At 39.2% G+C, this 27,952-nt stretch overlaps 1 protein-coding gene across 1 annotated transcript; it reads right to left on the reverse strand.

The window, feature by feature from the left end:
* Nucleotides 1-233: 233 nt before the first annotated feature.
* LOC135087180 (ADP-ribosylation factor-like protein 5B) lies at nucleotides 234-27,951 on the reverse strand. The gene is made up of 5 exons (XM_063982028.1): nucleotides 27,600-27,951; nucleotides 26,923-27,131; nucleotides 25,569-25,694; nucleotides 16,892-17,001; nucleotides 234-555 (listed from the first exon to the last, which is right to left on the reverse strand). Exons 1-5 carry the CDS (start codon nucleotides 27,643-27,645, stop codon nucleotides 507-509), a joined length of 540 nt encoding a protein of 179 aa, XP_063838098.1. The 5' UTR covers nucleotides 27,646-27,951; the 3' UTR covers nucleotides 234-506.
* Between the last annotated feature and the right edge of the window lies 1 nt (nucleotide 27,952).

Genomic DNA, 27,952 nt, shown 5'->3' on the forward strand with positions numbered 1-27,952 from the left:
ATAATTTTCATTTAATTCCTAGATGATACTAATTTAGAGATTTATTTATTAGTTTGATATAATTGGAATCAGAACTTGTGTTGTGTATTGAGTATTTTGTACATTTTTTTTCCTTTCGGTTGTAGTTCTCTTACTTGGTTGTATCTCAATTAGTCATATTTTTCATTAAATAGGGACTACGTGTATGTACAATTTTTGTTCAAGCATTATGTAGATGAAATAAATAGATAAAATACAGAAACATATTTTATTTATATCATTTTAATAACACATCCATCCATAAAACGGTCGTAAAATCTTGTCTTTAAATTTTTCATATAGTAAAACTTATTAATCGTAGTTAATTTGCATTTACATTACACATTTATTAAAAATATAATCCTCCATTGAAATGTAAAATGTAACGTTAACAATGCTCTAACATGGATGTTCATTTTAGACAGGTATTATTAGATACTTATATCTACTACAATACAAAGAGGAATATCTAGCTCTAATGGAACATATCATTTCTTCTTTATTCGGCTTGCAATCCATTCAAGCCCCAAATGCAACCTGGAACAGAAAGACAGGAAATTCGTAGCACATAATATGTAGTATAGTATGTCTTACTAAAAGGCATAGACACTACTGCGTCACTCGCTTTCTGTATGTACGTATACTTTTATGTGGGGAGACGGGACACCACTTCAGACACTTAAAATCTAAGCAAATACTTATAGATGACCCAAGCTGAACTGTCCCACCAAACTCAATGACAGGGGGGCGCTACCATCGTTCAACTATATGGTTTCCAACATGGCAAAAATCGGAACCAGCGATCCGGTATTGACGGTGGCGCCCCACTGTCAATGTCATGCATAGGACAGTTCAGTATTTTGGAACTATATCTATCACAAAGCGTACGAAACTAATTTTGGAACATAGAAACAAAACTAATTTTGTCAAAATTATGTAGATCCAAACCAGATGTGTTATTCCTCTGTTACTACTACAAGGCGGCCAACCGTCCCGCATTCTGCGGGACCGTCCCGTAATGACAGTTGCAATTCCGCATTGCAATCAGCAAAGAAAGTCGTGTTAGTTACTCCACTTATAACTCAAGAACGGCTGAACCGATTTAGCTGAAAATTGTCAGGGAGGTAGTTTAGAGCCTTTTTATCCCGTTCGAAATAAAAAAAAAGTCTGCTTATTTATTGCCATTTAGGCGGAACAAAGTTCGCCGGGTCAGCTAGTATACAATATATAAAAGAAAGTCGTGTTAGTTACACCACTTATAACTCAAGAACGGCTGAACCGATTTAGCTGAAAATTGTCAGGGAGGTAGTTTAGAGCCAGGAGAAGGACATAGGATACTTTTTATCCCGTTCGAAATAAAAAAAAGTCTGCTTATTTATTGCCATTAAGGCGGAACAAAGTTCGCCGGGTCAGCTAGTATTTAATAAAATAGTCCCGCAAATCGTCCGAGGCGTCCCGTATGTCCCGCATTCCTCGTTTCCCATCGTTTTGCTCGCATAAAAGTGTTCCACATCAAAATACAAATGACTTTTTCCTAGCCATCGTCCAGTACCTACTTTGTTTGCCAGGAACAAACGCTCCTACGGAACGAGTTTTTTCCTTAATGAACAGCTTATGGACATCCGAAAAGTCGTCACTAAAAGTAGAAACATTACGTGCAATGCTAATAAATTATAAAATTCAATATGGGCAGCTGTGAAAACTTTTTGGTCATTCTGAACCAAAATCCAGACCTATTAAAAAAATGCCACTCATGTGAAAAATATGATTTTAAAAATAAATGTTAATTCGGTAGTAGTGTTGTTTGTTTCTAATTTAAGTACACCATTAACAATTCCAACAAATCCTAAGTCTTATTGTGGATAGGGGTGGGTGTCCCGCATTGACTTATTATAAAGTTGGCCGCCTTCTACCACTACTACTCTATCCAGACTACGGTATACGATGACTTAATAAAGTCGGCTATTTCAAGGATCCAGAAATTCACCATGCACGATCAATGGGCGCGTTTGGCCGAAAATAGAAATTGTAAGCAAAATGGCGATCGCTATGGCAACGGCCGAAAACTTTAGCCTGTTTTCGGCCAAGATATAGATGACCTACACTGAACTGTCCTGCCGAACTCATTGACAGGGGGGCGCAACCATCGTTCAACTATACAGGGTGGAAACGATAAGTGATCTCACTCGGTTATTTCTTAACTATACAAGATATCAAACAACTAGTTACTGATCCTGAAAGTGCTTCATGAGCTCTATCAAACGGTAACTGGATCTATCCGAAAATTCTATGTTTCCAGCTTCCATACATTTGGTCCAGCCAAATAATATTGAAAACTACACAAGGTATTACGGGACTATTCCCACCACTGCAACTCCTGTGTAGCCAGGATATACAGCTTGACCGCCAATAAAAACCCAACTAGTAAAGGTCAAGTTCGTCCCGGGGAAACGTTAAACTGTCATTGGACCCGCAACGAAATTAATCAGAAGAACTGTTCCAAACCCATATACATATTTAGCGCCATCTATAAATATAAAACGAATGTTTGTAAAGCGCCATCTATGATTCATCTCGCTTTACAGAACTAACAGTAGTATCGAAATGATTTACATAGGGAATCATAGATGGCGCTGCACACGTCCGTGCTGTTTGCACGAGTACGACCATTTTTTACTTTCTCTCAAACCAATGTACAATACAACTTTACCAAAAACCGGCTCCAGAGATTTTCTCTTCAACAAGAACATAGGAGGAGTTCAAAGTTAAGGTTCGACTTCCCTTCGTTGCAAAGCGGATGACAGGTGACAAACAAAGGTTTAGTAACCTTAAGAGCGTTTACGTCTAGCGTGGCATGTCAAGTTTAGGTAATTTCGATGCTATTTTTATTCGCACTAAAATAATTATGACTGTGTGCGTGTTCTCACGCTCTATAGTCAAACCAAAATACTTTGATCCACCATCGTAAAAGTGTGCCAGGCTGTCAAGTGACAGCCCAAAGAAACTATAAAATCTTCAAATCTTCCAACACCGACTCCATAATTATAAATAATGGTATACATTAGTCCTAATCAATAATAAATACGTAAATTCTTTATCAAATAGTAAATTATCAAAGGTTTTTTACTATTTTGAGAATATTTTATACAGCCTATGTTCAGCAGAAAAAAAATTGAATTTTAATGGTGAGAGATTTTTTCAAATCGGTTCTATTCAAAACAAACTTTTCCTAATTACTATTCTTTTTTTATCCGGAAAATGCATAACATTTCATACCCACCAGCTGCGGGGGCAGCTAGTGGGTTATGTGGGGTTCTTCCTACCAGAAGGTGGGTAGCCCCTACACCCACTAAAAACCTGACTGTTTCTGCCATGATCCATATGAGTGATATGAGGGAACGCGGGACATCGCCATTGGCTGTTGCCTGTAGCATTCGTCCTTAGCCGCCACCAGACACCTCCATGTCTAGCGACCGAGGCCTGTTAGGAAGGGACAGTTGGAGACCATAAGCTGTCCTCTTGCGCCCAGGGTGTCGGCGGCGGATAACCGGAGTGTCGGCTGAGGCCTCTCGCTCCCCCTTTCCACTGCTTCTTTCTGTGAAAGAACACTTTCACAGAAAGTAAGCACACTATACCATAAGATTATTTGTCTCATCATATATTTTATACCTACTAATGTAGATATTGTTTCCGAAAGCGAGCGGGTTCATTCCGTACCTGTACGCTTCATGCGTTCTCTAGCAAAAGCTGAAAATCAGTGTTCTGCCCTTTTGAGGGTAGTGTTTATACTGAGTTCTTTGCTTTTTGCATCGCTGCGGCACACATCACTCTGACGCAGGGAACTATTTGAAACGCTAGTCATCTTTATCTTATGTTGTTTTGTCACTTTTGTTATGTTGCAACTGTTGAAATTATTACTAACCTGTGTAACAAAATACCAGTGGTGTCACCTAGTGTGTTTCTTGACTAACTAACTTTATTTCGATATTGAATTGAATTTCAATAGCAACTATACATAATGTGTGTGTTAAAAGCATTAAAAAAGTGTGTTACAACAAATAAACAGTTTATCTATCTATCTCACGCCTCTTCGCGATTGGTAGGGAGAGGTCATTTCCAACCGCCGCTCGTTCGCTTAGGCTGGGCACTGTTGGAGCGTGTCAGTCTGCTGCGGTGACTCACGTGCCAAGACTGCAGTGTTAACTGACAACCATCTACAGGCTCTCGGCCTATACGGTGGAGGAATGGCCCGAAGCACCCATGGCCGGGTAGAACCTGGGTCGCCCTTTGTGTGAGGCGATCATGCCGTCGCACCCACTCCTCTAATACAGGCAGAACTGCCTCAATGGTGCGACGTAAAATTTGGCTGACGGCCAGGCGTACCCTTCAGCACTCTGGGGCCTAGATCCTCAAGCCTCTACCTTTTGGTTTCCACCTCTCGTGGTGCACGTACACATACATTTCCCCTTGGGACCTATGGTCACCTCGCAACTGGCGTCTATTCTCGGTTGTCGACACTAGCTTTGTCGCCACTGAGGATAAATGGCATAAATAATATCGATTGTCACCAGTGGTGACACATACTTTCCCAGTTGTAGCTACAGGCTTTCTCACAACTTAGGTATGACAAATTAGAATAATACATCCCAATTATGCCTAGTGGGGACGTACACAAATATTGACGCAAAAATGTCATCGTGCATGACATACGTAAAGTAAAAGTCAAGTAAGACCAGATGAATACAAATATTATTAATTTTATTTTGAACTAGCGGCCGCCCGCGACTTCGTACGCGTGGACCTCGTTTTACTCCTTAGTTCGTAAAATCTGTTGTTTGATATCATGTTGATAGATGGCGTTTCACGGCTTCCCCCGCATGAATATTTACGAATGTCAAAAACAGTAGTTTAGATGTAGCACTGTAGATTTTAACCAATGACGATAGATTGCGCTTTTTAGACACGTCTTATTTATTTATTGAAATTTATTTGTCACATATCGTCATAAATTATAGCCTATAATTATGTTAATCTGGTTTATAAACAATAATACTGTAAAGTTTCAACAAAATCCGTTCAGTAGTTTTTGAGTGAAAAAGTAACAAACATCCAGACATCCAAACTTTCGCATTTATAATATTAGTAGGATTGTTGTACGTCGCCACTAATGACAATAATTTTTTTCCCATTTATCCTCAGTAGGGACATAGTCAGTGTCCACAACCGGGAATAGACGGACTGCGGATACTATGCGGTATCCACGAATTACCTCAGCCTGTGCCTCAGTGATATCATGCGTTGCGCTTTTTTGAAATAGGTAGGATGCTCCACGACTACACAGCACTGTGCCATACTCGAGCCCCATATAGGACCATATAACGCGCGACGCAAAAGTATAGTCAGCGACTCAGTGCAGCCGGGCCTCCGAGATTAGGCATCAACCGGCTTAGTGCGCCGGCGGTAGCCAAAAGCTTAGGGGTGAGACGATTCAAGTGACCGTCAAATGACCACTGTCCAACTAACTACAATCCGAGGTACCTACCGCAAAGATTTTTCGACTGTAATATGTTGTGTATGTTCCCTCTACAACTAGGTGGTACCCTGCTGGCAGAGCATTCCTATTAACTATTCTGTAACCACCTATTTATGGCAAATACATTATTAGTATTATTCCTCTTATAATATATTACTTACTAAATCCTGTAGCACGAGATGGGCAGCAGCGTCTACGTGCGAAACCTTATAAAAAACTGCGCTCGCCAACCCGCCTGCCAAGCGTGGCGAGTATTGGCAACTCCCCCCCCTGATGAACGGCAGAGCTAAAACCAGGCCCCCAGTCTCCGGCAGCCCCGTTGTTCCTGACTACGGTAGCGGTTGGGGTGACGACGGGGCGGGGGGTGCTAAGAATCCCCGGAGGAGGAATAGCTACCACCACAAACGACAACTGGCCCTCGTAACACACAACATCCGCACCCTGAGGTCCGACGAAAAGATTATAGAGCTGGAAGATGAATTAAGTAGGTTGCGATGGAGTATTATAGGGCTATCGGAAGTCCGGCGAGAGGGCGAGGACACGATAACCCTGAAATCCGGCAACCTGCTTTACTACCGGGAGGGCGAACAACTGTCCCAAGGTGGTGTCGGGTTTCTCGTCCACAAGTCCCTCATTAACAACATCATTACCATCGGATGTGTGTCGAGCAGGGTTGCATACCTGATACTCAGAGTATCCAAAAGGTACTCGTTGAAGGTAATCCAGGTATACGCACCGACCTCTACACACCCAGATGAAGAAGTGGAAGCTATGTATGAGGACATAAGTAGGGCCATACATGCAACTAAAACCCACTTCAATGTCGTTATGGGGGACTTCAACGCTAAACTAGGCATGCGAGGTGATGATGAGCTGAGAGTGGGGCAATATGGATATGGGCGACGGAACCCCAGGGGACAGAGGCTGGCCGAGTTCCTGGAAAAGGAGAATCTCTATGCGATGAACTCCTTCTTTCAGAAGCCGCCTCACAGGAAGTGGACCTGGATGAGTCCCGATGGTTCCACGAGAAATGAGATCGACTTCATTATGACCACAAAGCGACGAATATTTAGCGATGTCTCCGTGATCAACAGGGTGAAAACCGGTAGTGATCACCGGATAGTCAGAGGCATACTAAACATTAACGTCAAGCTGGAGAGGTCCCGTTTGATGAAGTCTACGCTCCGCCCCTCTAATGCTCATATTCACTGCCCCGAGAGCTTTCAGCTCGAGTTGTCAAATCGCTTTGCATGCCTGGAAAATTGCGAGTCAGTGGACGAGATAAATAACAGGTTCGTAGAAACTGTCCAAGCGGTCGGGTCGAAATTTCTTAGACCACGACGTAAAAATAAACCGCAAAAACTAACCGACCGTACCCTCAAACTCATGGCTGAAAGACGTTCAATGACACTGCAGACCTCCGTTGACGCTAAGGCATATCGGCAGCTCAATAGACAGATATGGAAGTCCTTGCGACATGATGTTCGCAACTTTAATACTAATAGTATTAAAGAGGCGATAGAGCGGAACCAAGGCTCCAAAGTGTTTGCAAGAGACAATTCTATTGGGCAAAGCCAGCTGACGAAGCTGAAGACGGCGGACGGTAGTGTAACGTCAACAAAAGCCGAGGTTCTGGGTGAGATCGAAAGGTTTTATGGACAGTTATATACCTCGGTCACCAAACCTGTTGATAGCTCAGCCACAGATCCAAGAGCTAAGCTAACCCGACACTATACCGAAGATATCCCGGATATCAGCCTATACGAGATTAGGATGGCTCTCAAACAACTAAAGAACAACAAGGCACCGGGTGATGACGGAATAACCTCGGAGCTTCTGAACGCGGGTGGTACACCTATACTGAAGGTCCTCCAGAGGCTCTTTAACTCCGTTTTACTCGAGGGAATAACGCCAGAGGCATGGAACAGAAGCGTGGTGGTGCTTTTCTTCAAGAAAGGAGATAACACCTTACTGAAGAATTACAGACCCATCTCGCTTCTGAGCCATGTTTACAAGCTGTTTTCGAGAGTCATCACGAATCGTCTCGCACGAAGGTTCGATGACTTCCAGCCTCCCGAACAAGCCGGTTTCCGGAAAGGTTATAGTACCATAGACCACATCCATACGCTGCGACAAGTTATACAGAAGACTGAGGAGTATAACTTGCCACTATGCTTGGCGTTCGTGGACTATGAGAAGGCCTTTGATTCGATTGAGACGTGGGCAGTGCTGCAGTCTCTCCAGCGGTGCCGTATCGACTATCGGTACATCGAGGTACTAAAGTGCTTGTACAAAAACGCCACCATGTCGGTCCGAGTACAGGAGCAAAGCACGAGGGCGATTCCTCTACAGCGAGGCGTAAGACAGGGAGATGTTATATCTCCGAAACTCTTCACCGCGGCATTGGAAGACGCTTTCAAACTCCTGGAATGGAAAGGATACGGCATAAACGTTAACGGCGAGTACATCACTCACCTTCGGTTTGCCGACGATATCGTGGTCATGGCAGAATCGCTGGAGGACCTCGGCACCATGCTCGAAGACCTTAATCGAGTTTCCCAACAGGTAGGCCTTCGGATGAACATGGACAAAACGAAGCTTATGTCGAACGTCCATGTTGCGCCCTACCCGGTGTCGGTTGGGAGCTCGATTCTTGAGATTGTTGACAAGTATGTCTACCTCGGACAAACGATCCAGCTAGGTAGGTCCAATTTCGAGAAGGAGGTCAATCGTCGAATCCAACTCGGCTGGGCAGCGTTCGGGAAACTACGCAACATCTTTTCGTCCAAAATACCCCAGTGCCTGAAGACGAAAGTCTACAACCAATGTGTGTTACCTGTGATGACTTATGGCTCGGAAACGTGGCCCCTCACTATAGGCCTTATACAGAAGCTCAAAGTTGCACAGCGTGCTATGGAGAGGGCTATGCTCGGTGTTTCTTTACGAGATCGAATCAGAAATGAGGAGATCCGTAAACGAACTAAAGTCACTGACATAGCCCGACGGATCAGCAAGCTGAAGTGGCAGTGGGCAGGGCACATAGTACGCAGAACTGACGGCCGATGGGGCAGCAAGGTTCTGGAATGGAGGCCACGTACCGGAAAACGCAGCGTGGGACGTCCACCCACAAGGTGGACCGACGACCTGATAAAGGTAGCGGGAAGGCGCTGGATGCAGGCCGCTACCAACCGTGCGATGTGGAAGTCATTGGGGGAGGCCTATGTTCAGCAGTGGACGTCCTGTGGCTGAAATGATGATGATGATGATGATTATTCCTCTTTATAGTATTAGTATACATACATAACTTGATGTTCCAAATTTTCGTCATTCGTTTTCGTTTCATCGCTAAAAATAACTTAATTTTATTTTTCATTACGTCTGAAATAGAATTTGTAGTAAAAATAGACTGTAATGAAAAATAATAATAAAATATTTTAATTACCACGTGATCGCAAAATCTACCACCAAGATTTTGCGGATACACTATAAAAGTCCAGCTACCTGTCAAAGATCAACGTACGCGTGACACATGTCAGCAGAGCACCGAGCGACGTGACCTCACTCTGGAACGCCTCGAGGCGGACTGAATTTGAACGATTCGTGCGCGGCGTTTTATAGTACTTTTCAAATACTCATAGAAAAAAAATTACAATGAATTATTTTAAATTTCAAAGTAAATATTTTAGATAAGATATTCTTCTATTATATTAAGCTATTTTTGTGTTGAATAAAGGAAGAATATTGGTGAAAAAATCACTTTGATTTTTGGGTATTTCACGTTTTTTTAATTTGTGATTTCTTATTGTAAAATGCTTAAATCTAAAAATTTTCTCAGATAACTATTTGCCCAAGGATCTATGCTATAGGATATAAATGTTTGTTAAATCGTTTTCACAGTATTTTTATAAAAAAATCAGCTTGTAAACTGACGCTAAAATGGAAATTTACAAAACCTGTGTGGACTTATCTTGATAGAATTCTTGAATACTAAACTAACCGCAATATTTTCTCAATTAACTATTTAGACGACGAAATTGCCTAACTATTTATGCCTATAACATATTTGTAGTATTACTGGTTAATGATTGTAACGAGTTGAAAAAGTACTGTTTTTGCGCCAAACGGCGTAAACGCTCTTAAAAAGATGTACACCACGGACAATAAACATTAATTAAGGGGGGCTATCTTATGAGCTATTAGCTACATGCCAATAATATTTTTCACAAAATCGCTTACAAGCACGAAAATTTAACCTTGTCGCGACAAGATCGGCGTAATAAATTACAGAAACAGAAGTATGTTGTATTGAGTTAAGCATTACAATTATCACGTTCATGTTTCCAAAGATCACACTCACAAGATATGATGGGCAGAGTGCTAATGACTGACTTCATAAGTGGAACACTCACAAAAACGAGACGGAACTACACTCGACATCAAATAAATCGCACCTCTCGCGACAAGCACTTTCAAACGGTTCTACCTTTTTTCGCAGAACTTTTTAAATCATAATTTTACTATGCATAACAACGGATGGCATAATCTTCTTTACGCAGAAATTCGATAGGCATACACTCATTTGGTATACATTCAAAACTAATAATTTTGTAAGGCAGAATCATCTTTAGGCATAACTTTAATATCCCGAATAATTAAAAAGCAGAACCATCACATCGCAGAAAGTTCTTAGTCAGAATCGTCTTTTGGCATACTATTAAAGGTAAAATGTTTATTCCCCGACGGATTAGCAAGCTGAAGTGGCAATGGGCAGGGCACATAGTACGCAGAACTGACGGCCGATGGGGCAGAAAGGTTCTGGAATGGAGGCCGCGTATCGGAAAACGCAGCGTGGGACGTCCACCTACAAGGTGGACCGACGACATCGTAAAGGTTGCAGGGAAGCGCTGGACGCAGGCCGCTACCAATCGATCAACATGGAAAGCATTGGGGGAGGCCTATGTTCAGCAGTGGACGTCCTATGGCTGAAATGATGATGATGATGATGATGTTTATTCCCCTATCGCATTATTAAGGGTTGTAGGGATTAGGTGGGGGGAGAGGGGGGGGGGGGGGGGTAAGGTACTCCCCTGTGAATGGGGGGAGATCAGAAACTTAGTTTCTGAAAAAACTGAAAATGTAATTTTGTGGTTAAGTTGCGTTTTTAGGGTAGTTTTATTGGAAATAAACTATTTAAGTACGCGATTCCGATGGCTCCTACGTATAAGGGCGAAACTGCCGCTTACGCCTTTTTCCAATTATTTATGCAATGATTTCACTTTGCTCTAATCTATAACATCAGTAAGAAAAAAAAATTTTTTTTCCATTAGATACAAAATAAAATTTTAGGCAAATAGGCGTATGTGCAAAACTACGCCACGTATAAAGCCCAATCATACGATTCGTCAATCTATACGAGTAGTTGCTTACATAAACATATATTTTTTATAATCCAAATCTTAAATAAAGCCATGAAAATATTTAGCAAATTGTTTTATTTATAAATTATGACACATTATATAGTTATTTAATTTTTAGCGTTAAGAGTCGCATCTCAAACTAATTTGAAAATTATAAATAACTTGAAAAAATCGAACTGCCTAAGGCATCGTGGGTTCAATTCCCGCCTTAGGCAATTCGATTTTTTCAAGTTATTTATAATTTTTAAAAATATGACACATTATGTTAAAAGACCTAACTAAATCTCGAGCACAGTATATGGGCGTATTTGCGTTAAAACGTAAAACGGTACATTAAACGACTTTTTCTAACTGATTTATTATTGATATAGCACATGATAACAATTAAAATAATTACATGCATAAATAAAGAGAGTAATCGCTTAAAATATTATATTTACGTTGTCATTTAAGTCTCTTTACGTTGAACAATATACATGAAATTTTAGAAATATGCCGACGTAAAAGGGCAATGCGTAAAATCTCAAAATATATAAGAAAAATATAAAAATTGATAACAGCAATAGCAAAAGCATTACATGTTAAAGCTAAATGTGAAATTTCATTAAATTCGTTTTAGTAGGTCAGAAGATATGACCCAAAAATATGGTTCTGGCCACTAAAATGGCTCTCCTGTAAAATTTACTTTTTTTCACTTACGCCAGTATACGTAGGAGCCATCGATTCTAGACTTAGCGCTCGGCGGCCGCTGCCGCGGCACGTTCGCTTCGCTCGCTCACTCGCCTTCACGCTGTGTAAGGTCGCAAGTCTAACCTAACCTATAGCTTTGTTGTCCAAAAAGTTTTTTAAAATGACCTTCGTTGGTACATTTGAAGACTAGATCATGCCGATCTTACACTGACAAAAGGTCTTAGGCTGGACTCTATTCACTAAAAAAACACGAAAACCCAAAAGTTATAGGCACTCTAAATGTTAGCCGTACTCCACCATTGGAATACCATTATAAATAATGATGCCAAATAATCATGGTGCTAAAGAAACATTATGCTAATCGAAATTATGACAAATAAAATTCTGCTATCTTAAAAGTATGCCATTGAAAATTCGGGTATATAAACATTCTACCAAACGATGATTATATTTAACAATGTTTATGCCTTATAAATATTCGGTTAAAGAAGATTATGCCAAGTCAGTTATGCCAAATGAGTTTCTGCGTAACGAGATTCTGCCAGATAGAGGGGAGCCCTTTCAAACATATGCATCCCCACTTCCTACCAATATTGGCACCATTTAAAAGCCATTCCAATCCAAAGCGATCGCCATTTTCTTATAAGCTCTAACAATTATATTTTCGGCCAAATGCCCCAAATTAATATTTATTGTATATCATTCTGGCACAAAATCTCCTGCGTCAAGCGAAATTTTAATAAAATCTCCAGTAAGTCAGTCAGAAGCGGCATAGCTCTAAATCCCGGTCTGTGAGCACGTAGAATTTTGTCCAATGACGCTCGCACACTCACTGTGGCGCCCGTCACACAGTCGCGACAGCAATATAATTACGAGCGAGCGATAAGGATAGGTAGCATGGGGTCATTGGACAAAATTCTACGTGCTCACGGATCAGACTATAGTAGTTAACACTTTCGACAGTAACCTAGACACAATAGATGTTTTATTGCTATGAATTCTATAGTTAACTGCTGCGGAGTTTATAAGCTACTAGCTGACCCGGCGAACTTTGTTCCGCCTTAATGGCAATAAATAAGCAGCCTTTTTTTTTAATTTCGAACAGGATAAAAAGTATCCTATGTCCTTCTCCTGGCTCTAAACTACCTCCCTGACAATTTTCAGCTAAATCGGTTCAGCCGTTCTTGAGTTATAGGTGGAGTAACTAACACGAGTTTCTTTTATACAGGGTGTTTCTTGTAAGGTGTCAAGCCGAAGGCAGGTGATAGGTGAGGACTAGACCTATCGATTTCACCCCCATGTATGTTCTACGATTTTTCATAGTTTAGAAGTTATCGTTAATTTTGTGATTTTTTCAAATTGTATGACCCAGTAGGCTTTAAATTTTTTTATCTTTTTTTTGGGTCGACTTTTCTCAGATTTCTTTTTTTTGACAGATTCCCTATTAATTGCAGATTTTTGAAAAAAATGATCAACTTCCTATCTTTGATGCAAGATACAAAATTTTTGCTAGAAACATAAAAAATATGCTTTTAGCGGAACATCCTAAAATTTTCAACTTAAAAGTTAAAAAAAAAAAGAAATTCCATAGGTCCAAAATAATTTTAAAAACTGCGCAGTTTTCTGAACTTTCATAATAACACAAAAAAACATGTACTTAATAGGCCATTATTTTCTGTAATCGCTCCACTAAAGTGGTAAGTCGGAGATTCCGTTACATGTTTTTGACTTTCTTAGGACTAACTAATGTTTGCAATTCTCTAAGTTTACGTTACGTAGAACACATTTAAAGACAATAACTGAACAGAACATTTTTTTATCCACAACGAGGAATCTCTTGCCATTCATCTGACCTGATGGAAACTGATGGATGATCAGCGAGCTTCACTCGGAATCCTAAACCACAGAGGAATTGGCTGTCCTAAATAGGTGGCCTTACCACTAGACCACAGTGGTGGTTGTTACTTTACGATTAAATTTGATATACCTACATATTAGAGTGTGAGAGAATGGGAAAGACTTTGTGTGTGTGTGTGTGTGTGTGTGTGTGTGTGTGTCTGTGTGTGTGTGTGTGTGTGTGTGTGTGTGTGTGTGTGTGTGTGTCTGTGTGTGTGTGTGTGTGTGTGTGTGTGTGTGTCTGTGTGTGTGTGTGTGTGTGTGTGTGAGAGAGAGAGAGAGAGAGAGAGAGAGAGAGAGAGCAAAAATGGGTGTAATAATTAATTTAAAGTAAATGTTCAAAATGTCCGCCGTTGACCTGAATGCACATTCGACGCAAAAAAATTCTTTGTAAAACCTTCTTCTTCATTTTAATTTGGTTTTGTGCTTCAGTCAGCTTTGTCCGCAGTTCATCAATATTTTCATATTCCCTATTGTATACCAGATGAAGGGCAAGAGCTTCCTCGTTGTGGATAAAAAATGTTCTTTTCAGATATTGTCTCTAAATGTGTTCTACATAACGTAAACTTAAGGGATTGCAAACATTACTTAGTCCTAAGAAAGTCAAAAACATGTAACGGAATCTCCAACTTGCCACTTGAGTGGAGCGATTACAGAAAATAATGGCCTATTAAGTACATGTTTTTTTGTGTTATTATGAAAGTTCAGAAAACTGCTCAGTTTTTAAAATTATTTTGGACCTATGGAAGTTCTTTTTTTTTTCAAACCGTTAAGTTGAAAATTTTAGAATGTTCCGCTAAAAGCATATTTTTTATGTTTCTAGCAAAAATGTTGTGTCTTGCATCAAAGATAGGAAGTTGATTATTTTTTTCAATAATCTGCAATTAATAGGGAATCTGTCAAAAAAAAGAAATCTGAGAAAAGTTAACCCAAAAAAAGATAAAAAAATTTAAAGCCTACTGGGTCATACAATTTGAAAAAATCACAAAATTAACGATAACTTCTAAACTATGAAAAATCGTAGAACATACATGGGGGTGAAATCGATAGGTCTAGTCCTCACCTATCACCTGCCTTCGGCTTGACACCTTACAAGAAACACCCTGTATAGTATATAGATACAGGTGAAGTTTTGTAAAAAAACGTCCATCTCAGGGGTGGTACACATGAAAGTAATTACAATAAAAATATAAATAAAATTTTAACTACATATTACTCTATTAGTAAAAACCTTGTTCAATCGTCTCCTAAAACTTGTTACCGCCCCCACCACCCCCGCGTACCCCGCTACACCACCGAGCACATGCGGCCGCCCTAGGGAGAGCGGAGAGACTGGCCGATAGCTCGCCCGCGTAATAATACCACTCCTGATTTCATGGATTTTTCCATGAAAATTTAAGGTACTTTTTTATATATTTTTGGCATCAGGGTCGTGTATACTACCACCGCTGAGATGGACGTTGTTTTACAAAACCACACCCTGTAGTATAGAGAGTGATGATGATGATCCATCCGACCAATTTCGGTCATGGCGACCATTCCGACTCCTAGCTGTTTTAGCGGCGCTGGTGTGCCCGAAGATGGCTTACGTAGCCGATCTTGGCGGCAAACCCCTTCGCACATTGAGGACATCTGAGCACGCCGCCAACAACATAGTTATAGTTAATGGCGGCAGATGGACAGGCCTCCTTCAATTCCATTAGAGAGGATGTCGTGGCCCTTTGGCAGGAGCGGTGGGATGCCAGCAGCGACGGACGTGAGCTGTACCAGTTCTTTCCCATCGTGGCGGTGAGGCTCTCACTCGTCTGGGTAGAACCTGGTTACGTGGTTTCCCAATTGTTAACTGGGCACGGGTGCCTCAGGCAGCGCCTACACAGGATAACGCTGTGCGAGTCTGCACTATGCCCATGCGGCGAGGAAGTCGAAGAGAGCCGCGATCACGCACTTTGGGAATGTAACCTCTATGACGAAGCTCGACAGAAAATGCTGGATGCGATACGGAGATCCGAGCAAGGACCTGCTTATCACCTGGACCTCACGAGTAGTCGCAGTAACTGGATCGCGCTGCGCGAGTTCGCGCACTCCTGGCACACAATCAGGCGAAATTATGAGAAGAAGTGATGACATTTATCAACGATAGCAGCCCGACGCGAAGTACCGTATTTGTGGTGTCAAGCCCCAGAAGGGGGAGAATTGACTATGAGAAGGGACATGGATCAGAGAAATTTGTAGGGAGTCAAGCAAAGCGCCCGGGGAAAAGAGCCCAGAGCAAGTACCCGCGCGCTCTCCCGAGATTCGGTTCGTACGCCGTGAGGCAGGAAGAACCATGGGTGGCCAGCGTTGCCAGTTTTTTTTTCCGCCAAGTCGGGACTTTGGTACTTTTTGAGTGAAAATAGCGGGATTCTTCCGTCAGAAGCGGGACATAGTAAAAAAACGTATACAATCAAAGGTTTTCAAATATTTATCTTTTTATTTGACTTAAAATTACGTTTACGTGACAATAGATAGCAAAAGTAGCCATTGAAAATGTATTTTAACAAAAAAATAATATTTTAAATCAGATTTACTCTATCGTTAAATTCGTCTTTAGAATAAAAAAAGAAAAAAAAATATTATTTAGAATAATAATATGGCGTTTCAAACAATAGTCTGGTGAAGTGAGTGTCTTTCTCCGAAAAGCGGGACCGAGCCTGTCCCGCGCGGGACATATAAATTTGATTTAAAAATCGGGACGTCCCGCCAAAATCGGGACGTCTGGCAACGCTGTGGTGAGGCCTCCTTCAAGTTATCGCGCTTCGCGTCGAGTCGAATATAGAGTAACTAGCGGCCGCCCGCGTCTTCGTACGCGTGGATCCCGTTTTACCCCCTTCATCTATCTTAAAGGTTTAGATTTTTTCATACAAATGTTTTTTCCTGCTAACTCCCGATCCCGTGGGAATTTTGTAATATTCTGTTGTAACTAAGCTTTAAGTTTACTAAGGTACCTGCATGCCAAATTTCAAGCGTCGTAACTTTTAAGCGGTTTAGATTTTTCATACAAAAGGATTTTTCCGCTAATTCCTGTTCCCGTGGGAATTCCTAAGTATACTATAACCTGCCCAGGAGTATGAAGAATAATTGTACCAAGTTTCGTTAAAATCCGTCGAGTAGTTTTTGTTTATATAAGGAACATACAGACGGACAGACATACAGACAAAAATTTTGCTGATTGCATTTTTGGCATCAGTATCGATCACTTATCACCCCCTGATAGTTCTTTTGAAAATATATTTCATGTACAGAATTGACCTTACTACAGATTTATTATAAGTATAGATAGATTGATTTAGATGATTACCCTTCGCCGGTGAGCGCGCAGCAGGCTTGTATGTGCCAGGGGTGCTGCTTGATGGACGTGAGGTCCAGCTGCTCCGAGATCTCCGCCGCCGTCATCGAGCCCTTGACGTCCTGGAACGAGGAGAAGTATTGATTTAAAACACAGTATTTTTATTTAATCTGAGGTTATATTCGTTTGGCATTATCGAAAAACGAATGCCAATGTGATAAGTTTTGGTAGAAATACATTATGCAATGACAATCATCATCAGGTCAAATGAGACTAAAGTACGGCCAACGAGAAGCGATACCAAATGTAAACAAACCCAATGTCATGGGTGAACCCGTCTGACTTTGACATATTTTGGCGGGAGAACTAGACATTACGACAAATACACAAGATGGGAAGAAGAGACAGAATATATTGTCAACTCGACAGTCGTATCGACCTTTTGTATCGTTGCTAGTTGGCCGTACTTTAAATAGTCTCCTCAGCAGGAGGATCCCGACGATGACCGGGTGGATAAGGAACTTGGGGAGACCTAATTTTCGCATATTTTCCAAAAGCGGAGATCACTTCAGGGGTATAATATAAACAACCGTGCGTGCCTTCAACTGAAGATTGTACAGTAGACGCCAACAGACAGGCAACTAGACCTGGCATTGAAGCATACGAATACCATGGCACAGAGGGCACAGAGCTGTCTACGTATGTATCTAGAGATTGAGTAAATCTTTGTTTGCAAAGTGAAGTAATAGTAAGGTAACTGAGACAGTACAATCAAGTATTATGTTTACAAATAGCCAGTTTGTATATAACCGCGGAAATAGGTATAGCTCAGCCAGTGAGAGCTGGATCACGACAATTGCCGCGGAGCGCGCGTCACCCCACTTCCTGTCGCACTCCCATTGAGGCATGCGGCTATGGGAATATGCCGGTGCGCTGTGTATCTTTACTATACAGATTGGCTGGTATTATGACGAGGTGCATACAAAGGGTATGTAACAGAAGTCATGTGACATTCTCTTAACTGTACTGCTCAAATCCAAGAAGTCTTGGGGCCATTAAGGAAATCTAAAAACAATACACTTCTTCATTATACACAATACAAATTGTAACAGCTGACCGGTGATTTTGTAGGATTATCATGCTAGTCTTTTCGTAAAAAGTAAACTAGTGGTTGCATTAATTAAAGAAGTAGAATAAACATATAGAGAAAATGCTTTTGCAAAAAGATTTCAATATAATATCCCTTCGTAGAATAGAACATTTCCTACTTCAAATTCCACGTGGGCGCATATTTTTTCTAGAAATTAACCTTAACCTGTATTCCCAAGCGCCATTAGATCCTATATCTCAATAATAACATAGGATGATAGATACACTCGACATCAAATAAATCGACCCTCCCGCGACGCGAAGTGCGAATTTTCTTCTGATACAATCATGGTACCCCAACAATATTGGTGTTATTTGAAAGCCCAATAAATATACTTAAAGAAAAACACATTTCATTAATAAATTAACATATACCATAAATGTGACTTGAAAAAAGACCTTACTTTGGGCTCACCTCTGGGATCAATTAGACCAATTTTTATGGTTATAAAACCAAATAATGATCTCACGTGTCCTCTTTAACAGATTGATAGCGATAAATCCCAACTTAACAGTTTTATAGCAATAAAAGTTGGCTCAAGCGTTATTTTTCCTATTTTTTGAAGAAGTGACTCTGGATTCATCTACGGACACATTTTTGGGGTAAAAACCTTTCCTTTAATGAAATGAAGTTTAGAACTAGGCTTTTAAATGGTGCCAATATTGGTGGGAACTGGGGATACATACGTTTGAAAGTGCTTGTCTCGGGAGGTTCGATTTATTTGATGTCGAGTGTAGATAGATGACGACAATAGACTTCCTTAAGCGATACGTAAACCAAGCTGCGGAGTGACCTTATTCTCAAAAACCAGCAAAGTTAACTCATAATAAGCAGAGGGTTCTGTACATTTTAATCGCTTATCAAAGCTAAATAGAATGAGTTCTTATCTTCGTAAATAACTTCCGAAAAAATTATGCTGTAGTTTTTCTTTTACAATTTTATACGAGTCACCATTCATTCTTCTTTAAGTTTGATATGTATGTATTTTGACGAAACAGTTTCGATATCTTTATTAGCACTTTCATTGTTAAGTAAAACACGATATACGTATCTTTTAAGTATTTGCCAAACGTGTATGGATCCCTGAAACCGTGATAAGATATCAAACGTTATGCAATAAATCATTACTCAACAAAGAAACGATTTAATACGATGTAGTAGCAGCGCTTGAGCACGTTTGACGCCTCGGATAATATAAATATTGGTTTAGTTCAGAAACAAACAACAATTCTAATGTAAATAATGATTAGTTATTACAAAAACGATCTTCGGTGGGAATTGTGTATTTTTGTGCTTTTATGTCTCAACAGCGAACTTCAATACCTAAATAACCGTTTGTGGTATATTTATGAAATTTTAAGCTGATGTTTATCTTGCAAGTCTCAACACATGAGCCAAATTTGAAGTGTTAATGCACAGTAGTTTTTGAGTGATGAGGAGTCAAAAGTGGCTCCAAGTAGTTCGTCTAAATATACGCACGGTGCAGTCCCCTCCCTGGAACTAGGCTTAACATGCTCCCGCATGTCTAGAATGTTTGCTCAATGTTGATTAAGTCGATTTTCTCCTGATGGGAACATGTAAGACAAAAATAAATTTTCCAATATTACAGACCTTCTACAGCAGATGCCGCGAAAACTACGAGTATACAAGATATAGAAAAACTTGAATATCTCACCTGTAGCAAATTGAATAATCTTTTTTTGGTTCATAGTAGTCATGTCACTAGGACGCATAGTTTTCGAGGATTAAGCGAAAAACCGAAAAGTGGTACCTTTAAACCCCTCTCTCCTCGCCGGCTCAAGGGCTAAGGGCGGGGACTTTTGCTATGTTCACCTCCTAACTAGTCTAAACAAAGTCCCGAGGTCAGAAATTGTGTTCCACGGATTTCTCTCTACACCGTCGTTAAGGCATTCATTGACTGGACTATTAGGAAATATTTAGATAATTTAGATTCACCCAGACCGATACATTTCACGGTCTAAAATAAGTCTTGTGTGGGAATCGAACCTAAGGCAGAGTAGTCTGGTACGCGAACCACTTGGCAAGATGTTGCGTAAATAGCACAATACATAAAGTAGGTGCATTTAGAGACTTTATCATTTACAATGTGATAAAAACGCAGTGTTCACAAAAAGGTCGAAACAGAAGGTCGATTTGATCAAAATAACGAGGAAGTTGTTCAGGCGCTCGTCTCGTACTACTGAAGTGTTTACTCAAGTGTTAACGAACGCAGAGGCTTGGAGTCCTCGTGCACGAGTTTACGTCTCTTGGCCAAATGTAGCCGCTTGCTTGAGGTTTCTCGTGAGATAATTAACGAAATCCTGATTATCCTACTAATATTATAAATGCGAAAGTTTGGATGTCTGGATGTTTGTTTGTTACTGCATATCTATAAAACTACTCTTTTGAACGTAGGATTGGATTTTCATATGAATCGGATAAAGATGTTTTACGCGTATTTCTATTCTAATAATTCTACATGCCCTACTGTGCAATTTGTATAAATATTCGTTAAACGAGTAAAATTTTATAAAATAACCAATAACCATTGCACAAGCGTTTTCCTTAAATTAACTCAATAACAATGATATAAAAGTGAGTATTGGTGACAGTGTACGTTAACGACCTTCACTTAGGCGGCCAAGACCGACGACTTAAAAGTGTCCTTACATTTTAGCTGCCACTTGACATAACAGGTACAGGTTTACTACAGTTCCTTGTAAGCCTAAGTTATGTCAGGTAAAACTTAAACCTTGGTACTAACCTTGCGGGTCGAAAGAGCGCAAAAAACTAAGTGATGATTTTTATTAAAAGTAACGGAGCATTTAGCTCTCTCTCTGTTCTCAATTTAAGCCACCCTACTCAATAAACGTGTGCTTTAGTAACGAGATTATTCTCACCTCTCGTTCCCACGCACCGCTGCAACTCCTATGCAGCCAGTATCTCTACAGCTTGACCGCCAATAAAAAACCCAAACAGTGAACTGGCATTTAACCAGTAATTAAATTAATCAAAATAACAATATGAGGAGTTCAAAGTTACTCTAGTATTACTATAGATTGTTGTGAAGTTGGTATGTAGGTACATAAACCAAAACATTAATACCCTAAGAGCCGTTGGCCGACCACCACCGCAGAATGACCTAATTAATAAATGCTCGCTCGCCCCCGATCCGATAGCTAATAAAAAGACATTTTACGTAACTGCAATGCACTGCAGTAATTTTCTACAATTACCTAGGTAATACAATGATACGAGCGCTGGATTCTCCGTAATTCGTCTAATTCCAGGTTTTATAATTGAGGTTCATGAGTGGGCATCGGTCTACTAAACTAAGTGCTTTCTTTGTTGCAAATTATTGTCGTGGCGTCTTATAAATTTCAAATGAAATAATTGAAAGACAGTTAACATTTTTAGGGTCCCGTAGTCGACAAGAATTATGTTACTGTCGCTTGTTTAGGTATCATACTGAAGTAAGTACCTACTTCGAATTATTAATACATTGAATGATGAGAAAATAGTTTTGCAAGATGATAAACTGTTTTTTCCGCATCAAGCACTAAGCAATTGTTGCACATCCTTGACCTATCATTTATTGCATGTCGCACAATTCTCACACAATTTTTTATAGTTCTAGATCATGATTACCAGATAATAAATGTGTGCAAGGCGTACCATTCGTTAACCAACATATCTGACAAACAAATGTTGGAAAAATCGACGTGCAAAACGTGTCACAACGCCTATTCTTTGGTAGGTACGTGTTCTCAAAAACGTAAGAAGTGTAGACGAGTGGATATTTGTTTTAAAGGTTTCCTAATCGTCACGCACCGTAACCGACACATTTTTCATAACTTGTTCATAAGCATAGCCGTATTTTTACTTAATGGGTCATTCTAAGTTAAGAGGTACTTTCGATGGCAAGGGCAAAAAAGTACATTTTTTTAATTCTAACTACCTAATTAACCTATTTATTGCTTAAAACTAAATGTCTTCTACATGCTCACTTAATTTTATTACAGAAATGTACACAGTTTAGTCACAATAAGTTCTAATACAAGAAAAAAGTCACTCCCCTGGGCTGTCCCAAACCCGACTTTATTTGTAAACCAGTTATTATGAATGTATTAAAATTGAATAATTACTTCATCATCATTAATTTTATACAGAACAATAACTTAGGAACACTGTCTTATAAGTCAAATTACATAAATTCAAATTTTTCATAAATAATATCAATGCCGAAATTTGTCCTCCGTATTTTGTGTCTCGTCCCCTGGCTTTTTGTTTTTGTTTAAAAATCAGTTTTGTTTTACTATTTTGTGGAAGTTGTGGCCTTTAGTGCATAGGATGTAACGTGAAGCTATCAACAAGAGGCGCATAAGCCGACTGCGAAGTCATTTTAACCGCCATTTCAATCACGCCGCTCGCTGGGTGTAGAAGTGTTGAGTAAATGCAGTCTTTCCTCTGGTAAGTTTTATTTAGCAATTATTTGTTAAAATACTAATGTAAACTTCAATATTTACTATGAATAGTGCATACATTGTTACGTTTGGTTGTGAATTGCGTACGAGAAACACTTTTACGGCTATTTTAGATATTGATCGAAAATGTATCTCCCCTGGCGTATTTCCCCTGGCTTTTTTGATGGCAGGGGAGATTCTTAATGTCCAGGGAAGATACATTTGCATGCGTTTTCATGAATACTTCTATATTTTTCTCTGAACCTTTATTTCGCATTATGTATATCTTAACTTTACAATTTAATATTACTTTTTTACAGAAAAAATGGCATCTAGAAAGCTAAAGCGCTTGAGAAAACCTGCCCGAATATGAAAACTTTCACCGTAGATATACCGTAGACATACTATCGGAAAAAGCAGCAACATTTGGTTCTACTGAAGGTATAATAAAGACTTTTTTAGGCACAGTAAAGGTTTACCATGTTACCGGTTGCGAATTTATACCTAATTGGCTGACATTATAAAAAGTTTGAGATGCTTCTGTGACTCCAGAGTTATGTCATCATTTTGAACTGGGTACCTACTTTGGATTATCCATAAACACCTACTAAAGTCTTTGTTTCTGTGAAGGAAACTACGCAAAATCTTTTCGTCCAAAATACCTCAGTGCCTATAGACAAAAGTCTTCAATCAAGCAACCTGAAGTTGCAATGGCCATGACACATAGTACGCAGAACTAACGGCCGATGGGGCAGCAAGGTTCTGGAGTGGAAACCTCGTACCGGAATGCGCAGTGTAGGACGTCCACCCACAAGGTGGACCGACGACCTCATAAGGGTAGCAGGAAAGGGCTGGATGCAGGCCGCCACCAACCGGCCATTGTGGAAATCATTGGGGGAAGCCGATTTTCAGCAGTGGACGTCCTATGGCTGAAATAATGATTATGAATAATTGATGATGATGTTTCTTTAATCTCCTGGGATCAGGTTTTAAATAAACTACCCTACCCTAAGTTAAAATTGAGAGGGCAGCATTTTTTTATGCTTTAATGAATCTATTGATGTCTTTGAACGCATGTATTACATAAAGATTTTTTTAGTTACCTCTCAAATTCTCAATTCAAATGGTTGTTTAAGTACAAGAAAAGTTCAATACTGTTTCAGAGAAGTTTTTGTTTCTTTTTATTTCGTTATTGACTATTGATAATTGTTTTGATGGAAAGTAAAAGTAAGAACCTTTTTATGTTTTGTACCTAGGCTTAAAATACATTTTTGTTAACAAAGTTTGCTAAAAAATGAAAAGTCTTATTATAAATAATTCATAATTAAAATTAAAATAAATAAATAAAGTTGATTCCTAAAAATAACACTGTTTTTAGTATGTCTATGTCTCTTCCCTGTCCATAATGTTTCCTCCCCTGTGCACCTTGTCTCTACCCTGGACTGAGTATTTACCCTGGTCGCTTATAAAACCAGAAAAAACCAACAAATTGACTGGCCACTTTGTAAACATTTTCAACTTAAAGGTTTCCATAAAACAGATATATACTTAAGTAAAAATATTTAAAAAAATGCCGTGCCGTCGCTCCATACAACACATTACCTCTTAACTTAGAATGACCCTAATATTATAATCGTGTACAAAGTCTTACATATGAAATGAGCACTTTCTATATTACGCTCACTTATTTTTGACGATGAAATTATTTCATTAAGCCTTCAAAGAAAACATCTGTGTATGCGATGTGGCTTTATGCAAATTCAAATACATAGATTGTTAAAAATAACTTTGGATTTCTGTGATGTTGAAAAGTGTGTAAAATGACGGATAATTGAAAACCTAAATACATCTATTTTAATGCCCAACGGTAACAGTTTTTGGAGTGGACTTACTCATACAGAGGAGTGTAACTTCTAATACTCAAACTCTAAAATACTACTTTTAGATCCTCTGCAATGTAACTGCACTGGTATGTCCCCGTCGCCGTGTACGAAAAAGCGAATGGTTGACGAAAGATCGCTGACATAGCCCGACGGATTAGCAAGCTGAAGTGGCAATGGGCAGGGCACATAGTACGCAGAACTGACGGCCGATGGGGCAGCAAGGTTCTGGAATGGAGGCCGAGTACCGGAAAACGCAGCGTGGGACGTCCACCTACAAGGTGGACCGACGACATCGTAAAGGTAGCAGGGAAGCGCTGGACGCAGGCCGCTACCAATCGATAACGTGGAAAGCATTGGGGGAGGCCTATGTTCAGCAGTGGAAGTCCTATGGCTGAAATGCTGATGATGATGATGATGACGAAAGATTTGCACGCGCAGATTTTAAGGCGATAAAATAATATCGGGACTATTCCCACTTCTCGTTCCCACCGCTGCAACTCCTGTGTAGCCAGGATCTACAGCACAGCTTGACCGCCAATAAAAACCCAACCAGTAAAGGTCAAGTTTGTTCCGGCGGAAAGTTAAACTGTCATTGGACTCGCAACGAAAAGAACGAAAAGAAATAACATAGGAGGAGTTCGAAGTTGGTTCGACTTCCTACTAAAATAATATGTGAACATCAGAGGGTAGGCCAAATGATCCACTTGTCTCTGTTAAATTGCAAAGGTTTATGTTCCTTCAGTGGAGATAAAATGAAACGTGCGCAATGATATCATCTTACCGAGATATTTTATCGATTTTAGATAATAAGTAGATTTTAAGATAAATAAGACGTTTTGGCGGTATAAAGATCGTAGTCACGCTTCTTGGCCCGGCAGATGATGATGAGGTTGATAATTCCCACACATTTTAACAGTGATAGCACTTACCGCTAAAAGGACGCAAAATAAAAACAATCAAAATTACCTATCTTTATTTGTGTAGAGTCTACACTATAGACTAATTAAATTAGTACTGTTAGTACTTACAAATCGTCAAATGCTCTTAAGGAGCCTATACATGTCTCATTATTTTTTTGCCCTACCAGCGCTTCGAGACAAACATTTAGTAAGTGCTGAGAAGAAGCGCCACAACAAACTCGGTCAAGTCTGCCGGTTTAAAAATGAAAAATTTTCTTACTACCTATTTTGTACCTGTTTATTGGCAAACACCAGAAGGCAGGCGCGACTGAGCTCCTCGTGGTCAAGCATTCGGTGCAGCTCCTCGCGACTGATGCCCAGCCGCTGTCGGTCCGTCGAGTCGATCACCATTATCACGAACTGAGGGCAAACCATTTGGAACTTTAATGCTGAATTAAATCTAAGATTATTCAGGAAAAACCTACAAAGCAATAACTTTTCGCGTGTGCAGACTAGAGGTAATCAATTATACCTAAACGCCAGCGGGTTTGTGATCGCGAAGTGTAGACGCGTTACTAACACACATTTTTAAGTTTATATGTTTGGGACTAGAAGCGCAGTGTAAATGTCCAAGGATATTTATTTATTTATTTATATTTTAGTCTCTAAAAAGTAAAAAACACAGGTTATTTTTTAATACTTCCTCTTAATCCCTTCAGAATGTGTGTATTTAATTTTTATTACTTTTTAAAAAACATATTTTATTAATAAGGCTTAATGAAACTTGTATGTTTTCTATATCATCCTGTAGATCGCGATATTTGTCTTCTTACGAAAGACAACACATGTGGAACAAATACAAAGTTCCATCTAATTATCATATCTGCTACAATTATAGCGCAAATGTATGATAAGAATGTTGATAAAAATAATTCCTTAGTTTACTTATATTTGCGTCTCCAGTTTATTGCATGATAAGCAATAGATTGAGTGTTTCATATCAAAAGTATTAGGGGAATTCAAATTTTAATAATTTATTCAACATATTATATTTTGTGATTAATAAAACTCTTGCAGTGCAATGATCTCGCAAAAATGTCGCAGTGTGAACTACAAAAGCTTTGCAATTCGCTTTTGCTATGATTATTTCTATATTTTTTTAAGTTCATAATCTTTTGTTTGACAAAACAAACTAAATCGTAAACTTCCTTTGTAAAATGATAATAAATGAAAAAAAATAAAAATAATAATAACTACATTAGGTACTACTATAACTTACATCGCAGAGCATTATTTAAGATATCAAGTGCATGTGCAATTGCTATATATTTTTCGTTTATTATTTACATAAAAACTTAACTGTTTATTAACCTTTATGTTTTTTTGTTTTTAATTGAAGGCCAAAATGTTTCTAAAAATCTGCCAATCTGTTTAATGTTATTTATAAAGACAAGTTCTTGTCTGAGTGGTGGGCCGAAATTTATCTATATCTATACAAGTTAGAGGAATGATTTGATTATGTTCGAATTGAATAGGCTCTGAAACTATAGGACTGATTTGAAAAATTATTTTAATCCTACATTATTTCTGATGAACGTAGGCAGTAAGAAGTTTGCCGGGTCAGCTAGTATTAAAGTAATTAACATACTTCACTGTTTGTGTAGTAGGTGTTCCACGCTGACCGCAGGCTCTGTTGTCCTCCCAGGTCCCACATAACGAAGCGTAGGTTCCGCCAGATCACTTCCTCTACGTTAGACCCGATAGTCGGCCTGGTATGCACCGCTTCGCCGAGTAGCAGTTGGTAGAGGATTGTAGTCTTGCCCGCATTATCAAGTCCGACCAAGACCAACTTGTGTTCTGTAAATAAATATATTTATATTATTTTTACAAGTACCTATTTGACGATGCCTGGCTTGACTTGCCTGGAACTCAAATATTTTGTCAGGCTAATATAGATTAAAGTATGAAAAAAACACCAAGTACCTATTCATCAATATCATTAGCTTAACTATGTTTATCTGCTGTTTCTCTTCAACATATCAGAAGGGAGAACAATGCTACTGTTTTCTTTAAAAACTAATTATAAACATAGATATTTTAATAAACATAAATGTTAAAGGTTAGAAAGTAGGTTCACATTAACCTACTTTTCAGTAAAACTTTCTTAACATGAAGAATTAATCAACATTGTTCAACTTACAACCGAGCAATTACTGAGATAAAATAGAATCCTTACTTTTCTACTCTAGCAAGTATTTTACATTTATAAATACCTTACCTTATACTTTTCATCATGGCTTAGAATACGAATAAAATACGACTTACCCTCGTTTCCAAAGAGGCTCCAAATTTTCGAAATCAACAACCCCATTATAAATAAATACCCTTCACTGAATAAAACAGATCAAAGGGACAAAGACTGGAAGGCAAACAAGGTACTTGTTTCATTCCTTGTCTCATTTATTTTTATCAAATTAAATAACTCCACTACTTCATAAAATCTTTCAAGGATAGTAATATGTATGTACTCGCACTATTATTCACTTCGAAATTATTAAATTGTTACATTTTTAGAATATGCGAAAAATATGTTACGCGTCGAACTTTCATTTCTTTGCGGAGGAAGAAGAGCAATCGGTATTACAGTACATAGTGATGTGATAGTGATACCGTCAAAC

The sequence above is a fragment of the Ostrinia nubilalis genome, chromosome Z (assembly GCF_963855985.1).
Source record: "Ostrinia nubilalis chromosome Z, ilOstNubi1.1, whole genome shotgun sequence".
Lineage (NCBI taxonomy): Eukaryota > Metazoa > Arthropoda > Insecta > Lepidoptera > Crambidae > Ostrinia > Ostrinia nubilalis.